Raw genomic sequence first — 19,523 nt, forward strand, 5'->3', positions numbered from 1 at the left:
GCAAGTCGCTAGCATGATTTTAGCATTATTTTAGCATGATTAGCAAGTTGCTAGCATGATTTTAACATGACTAACAAGTCGCTAGCATTTTAGCATGACTAGCAAGTAGCTAGCATTATTTTAACATGATTTTAACATGACTAACAAGTCACTAGCATGATTTTAGCATGACTAGCAAATCATTAGCATGATTTTAACATGACTAGGTAGTCACTAGCATGATTTTAACATTACTAGCAAGTCACTAGCATGATTTTAGCAAGACTAGCAAGTCGCTAGCAAGATTTTAACAAATCGCTAGCATGATTTTAGCATGACTAGCAAGTCACTAACATGATTTTAACATGACTAGCAAGTCACTAACATGATTTTAACATGATTAGCAAGTCGTTAGCATGATTTTAGCATGACTAGCAAGTCGCTAACATGATTTTAACATGACTAGCAAGTCGCTAGCAAGATTTTAGCAAGTCGCTAGCATGATTTTAGCATGATTAGCAAGTCGCTAGCATGATTTTAGCATGACTAGCAAGTCGTTAGCATGTTGTTAACATGACTAGCAAGTCGCTAACATGATTTTAGCATGACTAGCAAGTCAATAGCATGATTTTAACATGACTAGAAAGTCACTAACATGATTTTAGCATGACTAGCAAGTCGCTAGCAAGATTTTAGCAAGTCGCTAGCATGATTTTAGCATGACTAGCAAGTCGCTAGCATGATTTTAGCATGACTAGCAAGTCGCTAGCATGATGTTAGCATTACTAGCAAAGTCGCTAACATGATTTTAGCATGACTAGCAAGTCAATAGCATGATTTTAACATGACTAGCAAGTCACTAACATGATTTTAGCATGACTAGCAAGTCGCTAGCAAGATTTTAGCAAGTCGCTAGCATGATTTTAGCATGACTAGCAAGTCGCTAGCATTATTTTAGCATGATTAGCAAGTCACTAGCATGATTTTAACATGACTAGCAAGTCGCTAGCATGATGTTAGCATTACTAGCAAGTCGCTAACATGATTTTAGCATGACTAGCAAGTCAATAGCATGATTTTAACATGACTAGCAAGTCACTAACATGATTTTAGCATGACTAGCAAGTCGCTAGCAAGATTTTAGCAAGTCGCTAGCATGATTTTAGCATTATTTTATCACGACTAGCAAGTCGGTAGCATGATTTTACCATTATTTTAGAACGACTAGCAAGTCGCTACCATGATTTTAAGATGACTAGCAAATCATTAGTACGACTTTAGCATTATTAGCAAGTCGTTAGCATGATTTTAACATTATTTTAGCATGATTAGCGAGTCGCTAGCATGATTTTAGCATGACTAGCAAGTCGCTAGCATGATTTTAACATGACTAGCAAGTCGCTAACATGATTTTAGCATGATTAGCAGGTCAATAGCATGATTTTAACATGATTAGCAAGTCGCTAGCATGATTTTAGCATGACTAGCAAGTCGCTAACATGATTTTAGCAAGTCGCTATCATTATTTTAGCATGACTAGCAAGTCGCTAACATGATTTTAGCATGACTAGCAAGTCACTAGCATGATTTTACCATGATTAGCAAGTCGCTAGCATGATTTTACCAAGACTAGCAAGTCACTAGCATGACTTGCTATGATTATAACAAGACTAGCAAGTCGCTAGCATGATTTTAGCATTATTTTATCACGACTAGCAAGGCGCTAGCATGATTTTAGCATTATTTTAGAACGACTAGCAAGTCGCTAGCATGATTTTAGCATTATTCTAGCATGACTAGCAAGTCGCTAGCATTATTTTAGCATGACTAGCAAGTCGCTAGCATGATTTTAGCATGACTAGCAAGTCGCTAGCATGATTTTAACAAGACTAGCAAGGCGCTAGCATGATTTTAGCATGACTAGCAAGTCGCTAGCATGATTTTAGCATGACTAGCAAGTCGCTAGCATGATTTTAGCATTATTTTAGCATGATTAGCAAGTTGCTAGCATGATTTTAACATGACTAACAAGTTGCTAGCATGATTTTAACATGACTAGCAAGTCGCTAGCATTTTAACATGACTAGCAAGTCGTTAGCATGATTTTAACATGACTACCAAGTCGCTAGCATTATTTTAACATGATTTTAACATGACTAACAAGTCACTAGCATGATTTTAGCATGACTAGCAAATCATTAGCATGATTTTAACATGACTAGGTAGTCACTAGCATGATTTTAACATTACTAGCAAGTCGCTAGCATGATTTTAGCAAGACTAGCAAGTCGCTAGCAAGATTTTAGCAAGTCGCTAGCATGATTTCAGCATGACTAGCAAGTCGTTAGCATGTTGTTAGCATGACTAGCAAGTCGTTAACATGATTTTAGCATGACTAGCAAGTCAATAGCATGATTTTAACATGACTAGAAAGTCACTAACATGATTTTAGCATGACTAGCAAGTCGCTAGCAAGATTTTAGCAAGTCGCTAGCATGATTTTAGCATGACTAGCAAGTCGCTAGCATGATTTTAGCATGACTAGCAAGTCGCTAGCATGATGTTAGCATTACTAGTAAGTCGCTAACATGATTTTAGCATGACTAGCAAATCAATAGCATGATTTTAACATGACTAGCAAGTTGCTAGCAAGATTTTAGCAAGTCGCTAGCATGATTTTAGCATGACTAGCAAGTCTCTAGCATGATTTTAGCATGACTAGCAAGTCACTAACATGATTTTAGCATGACTAGCAAGTCGCTAGCATGATGTTAGCATTATTTTAGCATGATTAGCGAGTCGCTAGCATGATTTTAGCATGATTAGCAAGTCAATAACATGATTTTAACATGATTAGCAAGTCGCTAGCATGATTTTAGCATGACTAGCAAGTCGCTAACATGATTTTAGCAAGTCGCTAGCATGATTTTAGCATGACTAGCAAGTCGTTAACATGATTTTAGCATGACTAGCAAGTCGCTATCATTACTTTAGCATGACTAGCAAGTCGCTAACATGATTTTAGCATGACTAGCAAGTCACTAGCATGATTTTACCATGATTAGCAAGTCGCTAGCATGATTTTAACAAGACTAGCAAGTCACTAGCATGACCTACTATGATTATAACAAGACTAACAAGTCGTTAGCATGATTTTAGCATTATTTTATCACGACTAACAAGGCGCTAGCATGATTTTAGCATTATTTTAGAACGACTAGCAAGTCGCTAGCATGATTTTAGCATTATTCTAGCATGACTAGCAAGTCGCTAGCATTATTTTAGCATGACTAGCAAGTCGCTAGCATGATTCTAGCATGACTAGCAAGTCGCTAGCATGATTTTAACAAGACTAGCAAGTCGCTAACATGATTTTAGCAAGTCGCTAGCATGAATTTAGCATGACTAGCAAGTCGCTAGCATGATTTTAGCATGACTAGCAAGTCGCTAGCATGATTTTAGCATTATTTTAGCATGATTAGCAAGTTGCTAGCATGATTTTAGCATTATTCTAGCATGACTAGCAAGTCGCTAGCATTATTTTAGCATGACTAGCAAGTCGCTAGCATGATTTTAGCATGACTAGCAAGTCGCTAGCATGATTTTAACAAGACTAGCAAGTCGCTAGCATGATTTTAGCATGACTAGCAAGTCGCTAGCATGATTTTAGCATGACTAGCAAGTCGTTAGCATGATTTTAGCATTATTTTAGCATGATTAGCAACTTGCTAGCATGATTTTAACATGACTAACAAGTTGCTAGCATGATTTTAACATGACTAGCAAGTCGTTAGCATTTTAACATGACTAGCAAGTCGTTAGCATGATTTTAACATGACTACCAAGTCGCTAGCATTATTTTAACATGATTTTAACATGACTAACAAGTCACTAATATGATTTTAGCATGACTAGCAAATCATTAGCATGATTTTAACATGACTAGGTAGTCACTAGCATGATTTTAACATTACTAGCAAGTCGCTAGCATGATTTTAGCAAGACTAGCAAGTCGCTAGCAAGATTTTAGCAAGTCGCTAGCATGATTTTAGCATGATTAGCAAGTCGCTAGCATGATTTTAGCATGACTAGCAAGTCGTTAGCATGTTGTTAGCATGACTAGCAAGTCGTTAACATGATTTTAGCATGACTAGCAAGTCAATAGCATGATTTTAACATGACTAGAAAGTCACTAACATGATTTTAGCATGACTAGCAAGTCGCTAGCAAGATTTTAGCAAGTCGCTAGCATGATTTTAGCATGACTAGCAAGTCGCTAGCATGATTTTAGCATGACTAGCAAGTCGCTAGCATGATGTTAGCATTACTAGTAAGTCGCTAACATGATTTTAGCATGACTAGCAAGTCAATAGCATGATTTTAACATGACTAGCAAGTTGCTAGCAAGATTTTAGCAAGTCGCTAGCATGATTTTAGCATGACTAGCAAGTCTCTAGCATGATTTTAGCATGACTAGCAAGTCGCTAGCATGATGTTAGCATTATTTTAGCATGATTAGCGAGTCGCTAGCATGATTTTAGCATGATTAGCAAGTCAATAGCATGATTTTAACATGATTAGCAAGTCGCTAGCATGATTTTAGCATGACTAGCAAGTCGCTAACATGATTTTAGCAAGTCGCTAGCATGATTTTAGCATGACTAGCAAGTCGTTAACATGATTTTAACATGACTAGCAAGTCGCTATCATTATTTTAGCATGACTAGCAAGTCGCTAACATGATTTTAGCATGACTAGCAAGTCACTAGCATGATTTTACCATGATTAGCAAGTCGCTAGCATGATTTTAACAAGACTAGCAAGTCACTAGCATGACTTGCTATGATTATAACAAGACTTACAAGTCGCTAGCATGATTTTAGCATTATTTTATCACGACTAACAAGGCGCTAGCATGATTTTAGCATTATTTTAGAACGACTAGCAAGTCGCTAGCATGATTTTAGCATTATTCTAGCATGACTAGCAAGTCGCTAGCATTATTTTAGCATGACTAGCAAGTCGCTAGCATGATTTTAGCATGACTAGCAAGTCGCTAGCATGATTTTAACAAGACTAGCAAGTCTAGCAAGACTAGCAAGTCGCTAACATGATTTTAGCAAGTCGCTAGCATGAATTTAGCATGACTAGCAAGTCGCTAGCATGATTTTAGCATGACTTTGCATGATTTTAGCATGACTAGCATGATATTAGCATTATTTTAGCATGATTAGCAAGTTGCTAGCATGATTTTAACATGACTAACAAGTCGCTAGCATTTTAGCATGACTAGCAAGTCGTTAGCATGATTTTAACATGACTACCAAGTCGCTAGCATTATTTTAACATGATTTTAACATGACTAACAAGTCACTAGCATGATTTTAGCATGATTAGCAAATCATTAACATGATTTTAACATGACTAGGTAGTCACTAGCATGATTTTAACATTACTAGCAAGTCGCTAGCATGATTTTAGCAAGACTAGCAAGTCGCTAGCATGATTTTAGCATGATTAGCAAGTCGCTAGCATGATTTTAGCATGACTAGCAAGTCGTTAGCATGTTGTTAGCATGACTAGCAAGTCGTTAACATGATTTTAGCATGACTAGCAAGTCAATAGCATGATTTTAACATGACTAGAAAGTCACTAACATGATTTTAGCATGACTAGCAAGTCGCTAGCAAGATTTTAGCAAGTCGCTAGCATGATTTTAGCATGACTAGCAAGTCGCTAGCATGATTTTAACATGACTAGCAAGTCGCTAGCATGATGTTAGCATTACTAGTAAGTCGCTAACATGATTTTAGCATGACTAGCAAGTCAATAGCATGATTTTAACATGACTAGCAAGTTGCTAGCAAGATTTTAGCAAGTCGCTAACATGATTTTAACATGACTAGCAAGTCTCTAGCATGATTTTAGCATGACTAGCAAGTCACTAACATGATTTTAGCATGACTAGCAAGTCGCTAGCATGATGTTAGCATTACTAGCAAGTCGCTAACATGATTTTAGCATGACTAGCAAGTCACTAGCATGATTTTAGCATGACTAGCAAGTCGTTAACATGATTTTAGCATGACTAGCAAGTCACTAGCATTATTTTAGCATGACTAGCAAGTCGCTAACATGATTTTAGCATGACTAGCAAGTCGCTAGCATGATTTTAGCATGATTAGCAAGTCGCCAACAGGATTTTAGCATGACTAGCAAGTCGCTAGCATGATTTTAGCATGAATAGCAAGTCGCTATCATGATTTTAACATTACTAGCAAGTCCCTAGCATGATTTTAACATGATTAGCAAGTCGTTAGCATGATTTTACCATTACTAGCAAGTCGCTAGCATGATTTTAACATTATTTTAGCATGATTAGTAAGTCGCTAGCATGATTTTAACATGACTAGCAAGTCGCTAGCATGATTTTAACATGATTTTAACATGACTAACAAGTCACTAGCATGATTTTAACATGACTAGCAAATCATTAGCATGATTTTAACATGACTAACAAGTCACTAGCATGATTTTAACATGACTAGCAAATCATTAGCACGACTTTAGCATGACTAGCAAGTCGTTAGCAAGATTTTAGCAAGTCGCTAGCATGATTTTAGTATGACTAGCAAGTCGCTAACATGATTTTAGCATGATTAGCAAGTCGCTAGCATGATTTTAGCATGACTAGCAAGTCGCTAGCAAGATTTTAGCAAGTCGCTAACATGATTTTAGCATGACTAGCAAGTCGTTAGCAAGATTTTAACAAGTCGCTAGCATGATTTTAGTATGACTAACAAGTCGTTAACATGATTTTAGCATGATTAGCAAGTCGCTAGCATGATTTTAGCATGACTATCAAGTCGCTAGCAAGATTTTAGCATGTCGCTAACATGATTTTAGCATGACTAGCAAGTCGCTAGCAAGATTTTAGCAAGTCGCTAACATGATTTTAGCATGACTAGCAAGTCGCTAACATGATTTTAGCATGATTAGCAAGTCACTAGCATGATTTTAGCATGACTAGCAAGTCGCTAGCATGATTGTAGTATGACTAACAAGTCGCTAGCATGATTTTAACATTATTTTAGCATGATTAGTAAGTCGCTAGCATGATTTTAACATGACTAGCAAGTCGCTAGCATGATTTTAACATGATTTTAACATGACTAACAAGTCACTAGCATGATTTTAACATGACTAGCAAATCATTAGCATGATTTTAACATGACTAACAAGTCACTAGCATGATTTTAACATGACTAGCAAATCATTAGCACGACTTTAGCATGACTAGCAAGTCGTTAGCAAGATTTTAGCAAGTCGCTAGCATGATTTTAGTATGACTAGCAAGTCGCTAACATGATTTTAGCATGATTAGCAAGTCGCTAGCATGATTTTAGCATGACTAGCAAGTCGCTAGCAAGATTTTAGCAAGTCGCTAACATGATTTTAGCATGACTAGCAAGTCGTTAGCAAGATTTTAACAAGTCGCTAGCATGATTTTAGTATGACTAACAAGTCGTTAACATGATTTTAGCATGATTAGCAAGTCGCTAGCATGATTTTAGCATGACTATCAAGTCGCTAGCAAGATTTTAGCATGTCGCTAACATGATTTTAGCATGACTAGCAAGTCGCTAGCAAGATTTTAGCAAGTCGCTAACATGATTTTAGCATGACTAGCAAGTCGCTAACATGATTTTAGCATGATTAGCAAGTCACTAGCATGATTTTAGCATGACTAGCAAGTCGCTAGCATGATTGTAGTATGACTAACAAGTCGCTAGCATGATTTTAGCATTACTACCAAGTCGCTAGCATGATTTTTAGCATGACAAGCAAGTCGCTAGCATGATTTTAACAAGACTAGCAAGTCGCTAGCATGATTTTAGCATTATTTTATCACGACTAGCAAGTCGCTACCACGATTTTAGCATTATTTTAGAACGACTAGCAAGTCGCTAGCATCATTTTAGCATTATTCTAGCATGACTAGCAAGTCAGTAGCATGATTTCAGCATAAATACCAAGTCGTTAGCATGATTTTAACATTACTAGCAAGTCCCTAACATGATTTTACCATGATTAGCAAGTCGCTAGCATGATTTTAGCATGACTAGCAAGTCGCTAGTATGATTTTAGCAAGTCGTTAGCATGATTTTAGCATGACTAACATGATTTTAACATGATTAGCAAGTCGCTAGCATGATTTTAGCATGACTAGCAAGTTGCTAGCATAATTTTAACATGATTAGCAAGTCGCTAACATAATTTTAACATGATTAGCAAGTCGCTAACATGATTTTAGCATGACTAGCAAGTCGCTAGCATGATTTTAACATTATTTTAGCATGATTAGTAAGTCGCTAGCATGATTTTAACATTATTTTAGAACGACTAGCAAGTCGCTAGCATGATTTTAGCATTATTCTAGCATGACTAGCAAGTCGCTAGCATTATTTTAACATGACTAGCAAGTCACTAGCATGATTTTAACATGATTAGCAAGTCGCTAGCATGATTTTAACAAGACTAGCAAGTCACTAGCATGACTTGCTATGATTATAACAAGACTAGCAAGTCGCTAGCATGATTTTATCATTTTATCACGACTAGCAAGTCGCTAGCATGATTTTAACATTATTTTAGAACGACTAGCAAGTCGCTAGCATGATTTTAGCATTATTCTAGCATGACTAGCAAGTCGCTAGCATTATTTTAGCATGACTAGCAAGTCGCTAGCATGATTCTAGCATGACTAGCAAGTCGCTAGCATGATTTTAACAAGACTAGCAAGTCGCTAGCATGATTCTAGCATGACTAGCAAGTCACTAGCATGATTATAACATGACTAGCCAGTCGCTAGCATGATTTCAACATGACTAGCAAGTCGCTAGCATGATTTTAGCATTATTTTAACATGACTAACAAGTCACTAGCATGATTTTAGCATGACTAGCAAATCATTAGCACGACTTAGCATGATTAGCAAGTCGCTAGCATGCTTTTAGCATTATTTTACCATGATTAGCAAGTCGCTAGCATGATTTTAGCATTATTTTAGCATGATTAGCGAGTCGCTAGCATGATTTTAGCATGACTAGCAAGTCGCTAGCATGATTTTAACATGACTAGCAAGTCGCTAGCATGATTTTAACATTACTAGCAAGTCGCTAGCATGATTTTAGGATGACTAGCAAATCATTAACACGACTTTAGCATGATTACCAAGTCGCTAGCATGATTTTAGCATTATTAGCAAGTCGCTAACATGATTTTAGCATGACTAGCAAGTCGCTAGCAAGATTTTAGCAAGTCACTAGCATGATTTTAGCATGACTAGCAAGTCGCTAGCATTATTTTAGCATGACTAGCAAGTCGCTAACATGATTCTAGCATGACTAGCAAGTCGCTAGCATGATTATAACATGACTAGCCAGTCGCTAACATGATTTTAGCATGACTAGCAAGTCGCTAGCATGATTTTAACATGACTAGCAAGTCGCTAGCATGATTTTAGCATGACTAGCAAGTCGCTAGCATGATTTTAACATGACTAGCAAGTCGCTAGCATGATTTTAACATGACTAGCAAGTCGCTAGCATGATTTTAGCATGATTTTAACATGACTAACAAGTCACTAGCATGATTTTAGCATAACTAGCAAATCATTAACACGACTTTAGCATGATTAGCAGGTCGCTAGCATGATTTTAGGATGACTAGCAAATCATTAGCACGACTTAACATGATTAGCAAGTCGCTAGCATGATTTTAGCATGACTAGCAAGTCGCTAACATGATGTTAGCATGACTAGCAAGTCACTAGCATGATTTTAGCATGATTAGCATATTGTTAGCATGATTTAGATCAGGGGTGCCCAATACGTCGATCGCGATCTACCGGTCGATCGCAAAGGTGGTGTGGGTAGATCGCACGGCATTAATTAGACGTCAAATAAAGTAGACGATCAGCCAATGTAGTCAGCCAATCATCCGTCCTCACTATTAATTTTGTCACTTGATTGACGTACAAGGCAGCCAGTCTGACATCTGTCCTTTTATGACACGAATCACCGCGCATGAACGTGCATACAGCGGCGCCAAGTGGCTGATTCCATTCAGTGCAAGTCATCAGAGTAAAGTAATTACAAAAAAATGTACTTGTATGTAGTTGTATTGTGCAATATGGGTTCATGTAGTTAAGCAAGCTACACCAACATAGATAGATAGATAAAGGTTTGAAGATAGATACGTAGATAGATGAACTAGTTTGTTTACATTAATAAATGAGGCATACAAAAACAACAGAAAAAAAATCAAAATAATTTTAATTAAATTAGATTAAATAAATTACACCAAAAAAGCCTTTTTCATGGTTTTACCATAACGAACCGAGCTTGGAACAAAAAAACAAGATTTTTTTTTTTTTTCCATTGAAATCCAAACGTACAATACAAAGCCTATACATTATAAATAACAGTTTATCATTCAAATACATTGGGAATATGGAAACACATGGATTTGTGCCAAATTACAGAGGTGCGTGACCCCAACGCCTGCTATTTTTAGTTTCACTTTGTTTTGGTTTCTTAACTTTATATATTTTGTTTCATTCCTGTTCTGTTCAGAATACCGTTACATTTAAATGATTCGTTTTGGACTCAGGGTAACTAACTTATAGCTATGTTTACAGTGTTTATAATGTTAATACATAATAATATTTCGCTTTGATTTGGTTTACACTTTCTCTCTAAACATTCCGCTGCTCATTAAATGCGTTTGGAGAGAGTGGGTTAAGCAGTAAGCAATCAATGGGAGCAATTTTGAACTTAAAGCTGACTGATCGAAAATATGTTAAGAACCAACACACATTCTCCAGATACATCTACATAAACCCGCGCTTGCTCTGTCTTGTATGCACTTGTTAATGCCGGATCTTTAAAAATCCGGCTCAAATTAAGCACTGGTGGAAACGGTAGGCTACAATTAATTAATTTGTTATGAATTAATTATTTAACAACAACCATCCCGCACTCCCGCCCTCTCCCCGCCCCCCGCGGACGATGCCATCGTCCATCGCGATGTTTCACGTTAGACATCGTACGATGCCAAATTGGTCGACATCGCCCAACCCTAACGCACTGTCACGATCTAATGCACTTGTTAATGCCGGATCTTTAAAAATCCGGCTCAAATTAAGCACTGGTCGAAACGGTAGGCTACAATTAGAGATGTTCCGATACCATTTTTTCCTTCCCGATACCGATTCCGATACCTGGGCTCGGGGTACCGACCGATACCGAGTACTAATCCGATACCTGGGTGTGTAATTGTATATACAGCTGTAGATAATACTAATAAATTATTTTATGGTGTGCTTCAGACTTATCCCTTAAAGGTCCCATATCGTACACATTTCTGGAGGTTTATTTTATTTGTTGATGTCCTTAAGAATATATATTTGCGGTATAAGTGCCAAAATCCATCTCAATATATTTTTACAGCTCCTTTTTTAGGAGCTCTGTCAAAAACAGGTCGATTTTGGCCCATCTAATTAATATTCATGAGCCTCTCTTCTGATTGGCCTGTTGTTTTCTGAGTGACGCACAACCAGGCCAATCACAGGTAACTACGGTCATGTATGCTGTAAGCGTAAGCGAGCTCAGAGCAATAGAGAGAGCTGATACTCAACAGGATATTTTAGAATGATCATTAATGTTTTTTCTTTTACAAACACCGAATGCAGTAAGCTACATAACTGTTGCTTTAGTAAAGCCCCTTTCACAATGCGCGCTGATTCTGGAAAATTACGGGAACTGTGTGAACCAAAGCCAGAACCTAAAGGCAGTGTTGTAGTAATGATGCACGTTATCAAGCGACTCTTCACAACGAAAAATAACGTTACGTGCAAAGTGGAATGAAGCGGCGATCAGACAGAGCCAGCTCCTCACTATCAGCGCTGAAGCACAGTTTGTTCAGGTTAGTTTCAGTTTAGTGAAACGTACGCGTCGCATTACATCTCACATCCAAACGTCACATGTCTTTATGGTTTGTGTGTAAAGCACGCACAGATTCCGGAAAACAACTGTGAATGAACCAAATTAAACAATTCCGGAACAAATCGTGGGACACATTATCCGTGTATTTACCGGAATCGCTGTGTGAAAGAGGCTGAAGTTGACGTGCCGCTGGTCTCTTATATTAACGTTGTTCTGAAGCCTGTGTAATGATCGTAGCTTGACATCTATCGACTAAACAGGGTTTTCTCCACTTGTTTTCCTGTTGTTGTTGCTCAATGGAATGGATGCGTTGTTGTCTGGGGGTTTGACAAAAGGAGGGTGGGACGTTGGTTTGTGACTGAAGGCGGTGACTTGAGTCGATCGGACGTCACATCGTTACGGAAGTCACAGCTGCTCGTGAAAATGAACAGCTACTTTAAGCAGGCTGTGTGCAGTTTACTGTGGATTGACTGTTTTGAAACTCATATGGTAGTTAGATAGCCCCTAGACCTTAGTTATCATGAAAAAAGCCAGGAAATTTTGATTTTGACGATATGGGACCTTTAATAAAACAAACATACAGTGATATATACAGTGAACTAGAGTATTTGTATTATATGACATACATTTGACAGTAATATTTTTTTATATAGTTAGTATTACTAATCTGGTTTTCTGACGTACATCAGCCCTGTTTATAACAGAGAATTATGGGCAGAAAGATTCTCACTAGATCTCGCAGCAGTAACAGTGTTGCAAAATCAACATTGGCTCCCGAATAAAGCTGATCGGGTTTTGTGCAAGTTTGTTTGCGTTGCGGTCCAAGCTGATAAACAGTCAGCGCTGAGCAGCTCAAACGTATCGTGTTAGTTTCACTTTCGTTTCGCGTGCCGTTTTATGTTTCTTATCTAAAACAGAAATGGCAGTGCTTATGAGTTGAACAACGCGGTGGTCACGCCAGTGTGACCGCTCACGAAAATTAGTCACACTGGCAGAAAAAATGGTATATTAAAGCTATTACTTTAATATTACCGCAAGTGTCCCGCGCGCTTCAGTACAAGGAGTAAACAAATCCACGCGCCTGTACCATTCATTACCACAGAGCCACCCATAATTCATATTTAAACAGTCGGTTTTCGGCTTAATATTAGTCCATATCACGATTTGATTTAAGTGCAATGAAGTACCTTTGATTAATGCATCTAACTTTGACAAATTCCGTGACGTTCAGCGTTAAACTTTGAATTCCATTTTGACTGGATTCCGCGATTCCGTCCGTGTTTTCCGCATCGCGGAAATCATAAAGCCCTACATATCAGACATGCCGCCGTTTTACTGGCTGGTTGGTCCAGTCTGAGATACTGCCAAACAGCGGACAAACTGCTAGCACGTTTGTATTTCTTCTTCGCTGCTATAAACAGTGGTTGCTTGTGGCAACACAGCACTACTCCCTGTGTTTGCATTCTGACCCGCGAAGAAGAACTGGCTTCCGATTTGCTAGCGGGAATAACTTTTATCTTAAGAAAATGGTATCGGATCGGTACGTGGGTTCAAGTACTCGCCGATTCCGATGCTAGATTTTTTTGTGGTATCGGCGGCATTTCCGATACTAGTATCGGAATCGGAACAACCCTAGCTACAATTAATTAATTCGTTATGAATTAATTATTTAACAACAACCATCCCGCACTCCCGCCCTCTCCCCGCCCCCACCCCCCACCCCACCCCCCCACGGACGATGCCATCGTCCATCGTGATGTTTCACGTTCGACATCGTACGATGCCAAATTGGTCGACATCGCCCAACCCTAACACAAACCCCCTGAAATACAAGATAATCTTCACAGATCAACTGCACTTGATCCAAGGTTCAAGTCCCTGACTCACATAGAACCAGCCTTACACAAGAAGACATACATGATCAATGATCTCACAACTGAGATTGTGGCTACTGAAGAGGTAAAAATTATAAGATTATACATATTTAATATTATTAAAATATTTGTAACTATTATTTATGTGAATAATTGATCTTAATTTTGAATATTACTGGCATATGTTATTGATTGCCTATGAAATATATGACAATAAATATAGTTAAATAACTAATTTTACATCCTCTTGTAATTTTTTTTACAGGTTCAATCCACAGAGCCAACACAAACTGAAGCAGACACAGAGCCAAATGCATCTCCTCCACAAAAGAAGTCTGCCATGGAAGAGCTTTTTGGGGATACCTTTGTGAAGGAGTCAGACACATACAAAACTTTTTCCAACATAATCAAAGAGGAGGTGGTGTCGGACAGGACAGCAAGCAGTTTGCCAGTGGATGGTGGTAAACCACTGGCACGGTGGAAACACAATGAGTGTAAATACCCTCACATTGCAAAGATGGCAAGACACTACCTTGCTATGCCTGGCACTTCAGTTCCTAGTGAGAGGGTATTCTCCACGGCAGGTAACATAGTGACTGCTAAGAGGTCTACTCTCTCCCCAGAGAATGTAGGCATCCTCCTCTTTTTGAAAAAAAAGAAATGTCATTATAAGGTTTGGTCTGTTTTCAGGTCTCAGGTTGTTTTTCAATTGTTGCACTGAAGTATTCAAGTATTGAAATTTTATTTTAAAATTGTATTTATTCAGCTGGTTATTTCTTGATTTTATTTTTGTATTTAATTTTATTTAAGTCATTTTTGATAAAACCAAAAGTTCCTTGCCATACTGTTCTTGTAATAAATGGAAAGCAAATTACATTTGACTCCTCCCCGTTTTTGCTGATCCAAAAAATGATCCGATCCGTGACTCAAAAACCATGAGTGATCCAAACCGTGAGTTTTGTAATTTATTGCACCACTAATTTCCCACTTTAATCAATTGTTTTGATACTAGTAATTTATAACACATTGTAGCACATTTATAATATTTTATTTTATTTATAATCATATTAATAGTAGTCCTATAAATAGTTAAAAAATAATGTAATAATGTTCTAAATGAGTTGTTTATTAGTATATAATATATCCTAGATTTCCGCTGTATATTATTAATGTCTAATAGGGGGAAAAATCTATTACTGAGATTTCTTAAGCTGTAATGCAGGCAACATGACACAGATATACCTTTAACCACCAAGAGTTGTTTAAGTATACCCTTTCTCCTTCCTTATCTCTCCCTCTCTCTCTCCCTCTGACCCCCCTCCCACTCTACCCTGCATTCACTCTAACACTCAACACACACACACACACACACCCCCACACACACACCCCCACACACACATAGAGGCAGACTGAAATGAGGTGGTTGATAGTTTTCAAATTTTTTTTTTTTCATAGAGCTTTGTATATCCATGAAAATGAAGTGTGTTTCCTTAGAATGACTAGTTGTCTGTATGAAAAATAGTTTTTAAGAGTTTGGATGCTGCACTTTAAAGATATAATAAAATAACAGTTATCTTTTTTACTGTGACTTTTAAAAAAAATCACAGCGTCAACACCGTTCAAGATATCCCAAATCCGCTCGCAATTAAGCATCTTCAGAATCTTCTCTTCATGTTGACAAAGTTTGGTGTTAACAGCATGATTTTGTTACGAGGAAAATTAATTTATTTACAGACGATTTTTAAAAAAATCCACATTCAAATAAAAACAGCTGACTTCCTGTTGGTCGTAGCTAATGGGTGTAACAAAGTTGTCCAGATTGATGAGACCAATATATGTACCGAGTTTGATGACTGTAGGAAAAACCAACCCCCCAACTTTTGTCAAAAGGTGGCGCTATAGATTGCCTGCTCCACGCCCATTAACACAGATGTGTTTGTTCAGTTTCATGAAATTCTAAGCATGTTATTTCCCTCAAAACAGGAAACTAATTTTAAAATTTGACACATTGCCATGGCAACAGCATTTGATTTATCAAGGACCTCTTCACAGTTTCTCAACGGCCGTGTTTTGACATTATTCTGATGAAGTTTGAAAAAAATCAAGTAAAAATAAGAGTCTGAGTTCAAAGAACTTTTAAAACAACACACTTCCTAGGAGGAGTATATCAAATTCCAGAGCATGCACTTTTTATACAGCCCTGAATAGCTCACTTCCTGTTGGGTGGAGCCTATGATACAGAGTACGAAAGTTGTTCGGCTCAATAAGAATTATATGTGTACCAAGTCTAATATGAATACGTGCAAGTACGTGTGAGCCACTGTGCCACGCCTGGGTCCCAGCCCTCAAGTTTTTGAGCATGTTAGGGCCCCCAAAATGCCCCGGAAAGTTGAAAAAAAAAAAAAATAAATAAGAATCCTTAGTGGATCAATAGGGCCCTGTGCCTTACTGGCTTGGGCCCTAATTATATTTGTATAGACTGACATGTAAAGAATTGTGAACTTTTAAAAGTGATAAGGTATAGCTAAGAGATCAGATAGGGAAAGCGGAGGCTTGAGTTTAATTATTCCACCTGCTGTGAGAAAAGGCTAGAAATGATCCACCACATGTAGCATCTTCACATGCAATATAGCCTAATAGCCAGAACTTCATGTTTATGTTTACATACGTGATGTAAGTATGCAAAGAATGGTGGCATGCTTGTATTTCCCTCAAAAACCTACCAGTACCACTCAAATCAGAAAACATGGTAACACTGTACTATAAGGTTCATTAGTTAACATTCTTTAGATAGTAGATTGTTTCGAACACTGGCTGGTTATGTACTTGTTCAAAAATGGATTTCGGATAATTTATTTACCAAAAAAAGTTGCAGACTGCAGCTTTAAGTATATTGCTTTCATAATAATATATAATTATATATTATAATATTTGGCAATAATAAGGCTATTTTTATATGATATTTAAAATGTACAGGGTACCTATACATTGCCTGAAACATCCCCTTTTATAAAACAGCATATCAAAAACTTGAACAGTATCAGATGGCCACTGCAATGGGTAAGAAATCTGCAATGAAGCATGAGAACATTCCAGCAGCTGGGAGAGAAGCTCAATAACTCAGCTAGTACTGATTTAAGTCCACTTTACTGTAAAAAGAAAACTGAAAATGTTCACAATTTAGGCCTACAACAGAACTGTGGCTGCAACAGAGGGCTGCAAAAGCCAAAACCGATGACTTGTAAAAGTTAAACCCCCAATGAGTCTTATACTCCTGACTGTGTTTTTGACAGTCCTTCTACAATCTGCTTAGCAATGACAAAGCAATCAGCTACACCCTTAGCCCAAGTAACAACCCTCCTTAGCAATACCTCATTAAAAGAAAACCCCAGAAATGTCCTAACAATCACTTAAGACCTGTAGCACTGTAGCAAACACGTGGGAGTGTTGTCCACGATCAGGCTATTGGTTCAATAACTACAAATAGCATTTCATATAGACAACATTAAAATTGGTCAGGTTTAGTTTTCTACAATTTTGGTGGCATCTATTAAGCTTTAGACACAGTTTACCGTATTTTTTACTAGTTTTAAGAGTCAGGTTTCTTTCTGTGACACTTTCTGCTCTTTTAAAATTAAATTAATTCATGGACAATTAAACCAGACCTAACAGGCCATTAAAAATCTTTATGTAAAACCTCTAACGGCTACATGCCCTCATTTGTCTTAAACAGTTCAGATAAATTATATTAATTAAGATCAAAAACACACGTTCGCTACAAAAAAACTGTTCTATTACAACTCTGTTTGAAATTCCGAGAATGATGCATTACATTTTGATTGATGAGACTTAAGTTTTAAATCGTTTATGTGTTGATACAGGAAGTTGCAAAGTAAAGCCAACTTAGTGTTAAACCAGACAAAACAGGTTTAAAACTGATTTACGTGAATGATTTCATCATTATTATTAAATAAAACTCACGAACTGTAACATTATATGTTTCCTTTAAACATTACAGAAGGGTGAATTCACTGATTACAATTTGTGCAAGAGGACAGCAAAATGACTTGCTCATATCGACCAAAAACGCAGTGTTCTAGTACAGTTATGTATACAAAGTGTGGCTAATGATTTCATTCTATTAAGACATAAACATCACTCACCTTATCCAAACAATTTACTTTTTCTGTAGGGTACACAATCTTGTCACATCTATCACACAGTGGATTCATGATGGTCTGTTTGCCTTTGGTTTCCTTGAATGGCTCAAAAGTAATTGGACATAAAAAGCTGGTAGATCTGTATAGACCCCAAAAAAAGAAAAGGAAAGGGATGTAGGATATACTCCCATCCGCTAACACCGCCAACTGAACGATCTGCTTCTGCTGTGGTGGGCGCGTTCCTAAACCCCGCCTCATTAACACTAATGTAGCGTCCACCTCCTGAAAGAATCGTTCATTTATAAACGGATCTTTTGCAAGAATTGTTAAAAACAGTTAGCAAAACTGCTCGTAACAAATTATTGACTGATGAATGGACCCTTTTCACAGCGTGGTGATGCTAGTAGGCTCCTTTAAGATTGTAAGAGGTGAATATGCTGCTTTCATGGCTGCCCAGTACGGCGCTCGTTTTGTGCCATTTCTATGGTGGGTACTTTATACCAAAAATATATGGCAGTTACTTCCAAGCATGCCAAAACCCAGATGGCAATAACCTTTGGGCCAAATGTGCAGCTGTAACAGCTGGCCTAGGTATGACTAAGCACATATGGGCCAAACTCTCACCATATATGTTTTGCCATTCTTCTTACTGAAAATTTGAAAATATGTTATTTCCCTTTTTAGGTAAAATCACTGTAAAGTGCCTTTGGTGTCCTCATCAAAATCACTCAGTCATCATGAAAATAATGCAAAATAATTAAATTCTGAGGTTTTAATATTAATGGCCAAATATTTACACACACATGTCTTGAAATATGTTTTTCTAATTTTTATACCATTTTCTTTGACTGGGTGTATGTGATTTTGGCATGTCCCTCATGCAGCTCATGCAGATGTGTCCCTGAAACTGGTGTCCACCCTGTCATAATGTGGTAAATGGGGCAGTTGGGAGCAGTTGTGGTCTAAAGGTTAGAGTGTCATACTTGTAGCCCAAAGGTTGTGGGTTCAAGTCTCAGGTTCAGCAGGGATTGTCGTGGGGGGAGTGAATAACCAGCGGTCTCTTTAACCTGGCCTACACTTAACACATTTCTATAATCCAAATCTTTTAAAGCAGTGGTTACCAACCAAAGTTCCTGGAGACCCCCCAACACTGCATGTTTTCCATGTCTCCTAAATCAAAACATGAGGTGCTGCAGTTTTTTTATGTTGCTAGGCAACAACCGAAACAGCTGTCCTGTCAGTCTAATCAAAGAATTATAGCGAGCGCTCTAAAATCTTTGGCTCCCTTCCAGGAACTTCGAGCTGCGTCGAAACGCTATGGTCAAGTCAAAGTCAAAGTCAACTTTATTGTCAATTCTGCCACATGTATAGGACATACAGAGAATTGAAATTGCGTTACTCTCAGACCCATGGTGCATACAAGTAACATTAAATACAAACAGTAACATTAGATACAAAGAATAAATACAAATAAACATAATATATAAAATGAAAAACACAAT

At 37.6% G+C, this 19,523-nt stretch overlaps 1 protein-coding gene across 1 annotated transcript in view; it reads right to left on the minus strand.

The window, feature by feature from the left end:
• The window catches only part of LOC141297672 (LIM and SH3 domain protein 1-like), a 311,981-nt gene extending 293,823 nt beyond the window's left edge, over positions 1-18,158 (minus strand). The window contains exon 1 of the mRNA XM_073828108.1: positions 18,025-18,158. Coding sequence (XP_073684209.1) covers positions 18,025-18,093 — 69 coding nt within the window. The 5' untranslated portion in view covers positions 18,094-18,158. The remainder of the gene's footprint in view (positions 1-18,024) is intronic.
• Between the last annotated feature and the right edge of the window lie 1,365 nt (positions 18,159-19,523).

The sequence above is a fragment of the Garra rufa genome, chromosome 22 (genome assembly GCF_049309525.1).
Source record: "Garra rufa chromosome 22, GarRuf1.0, whole genome shotgun sequence".
In the NCBI taxonomy this organism is placed as follows: domain Eukaryota; kingdom Metazoa; phylum Chordata; class Actinopteri; order Cypriniformes; family Cyprinidae; genus Garra; species Garra rufa.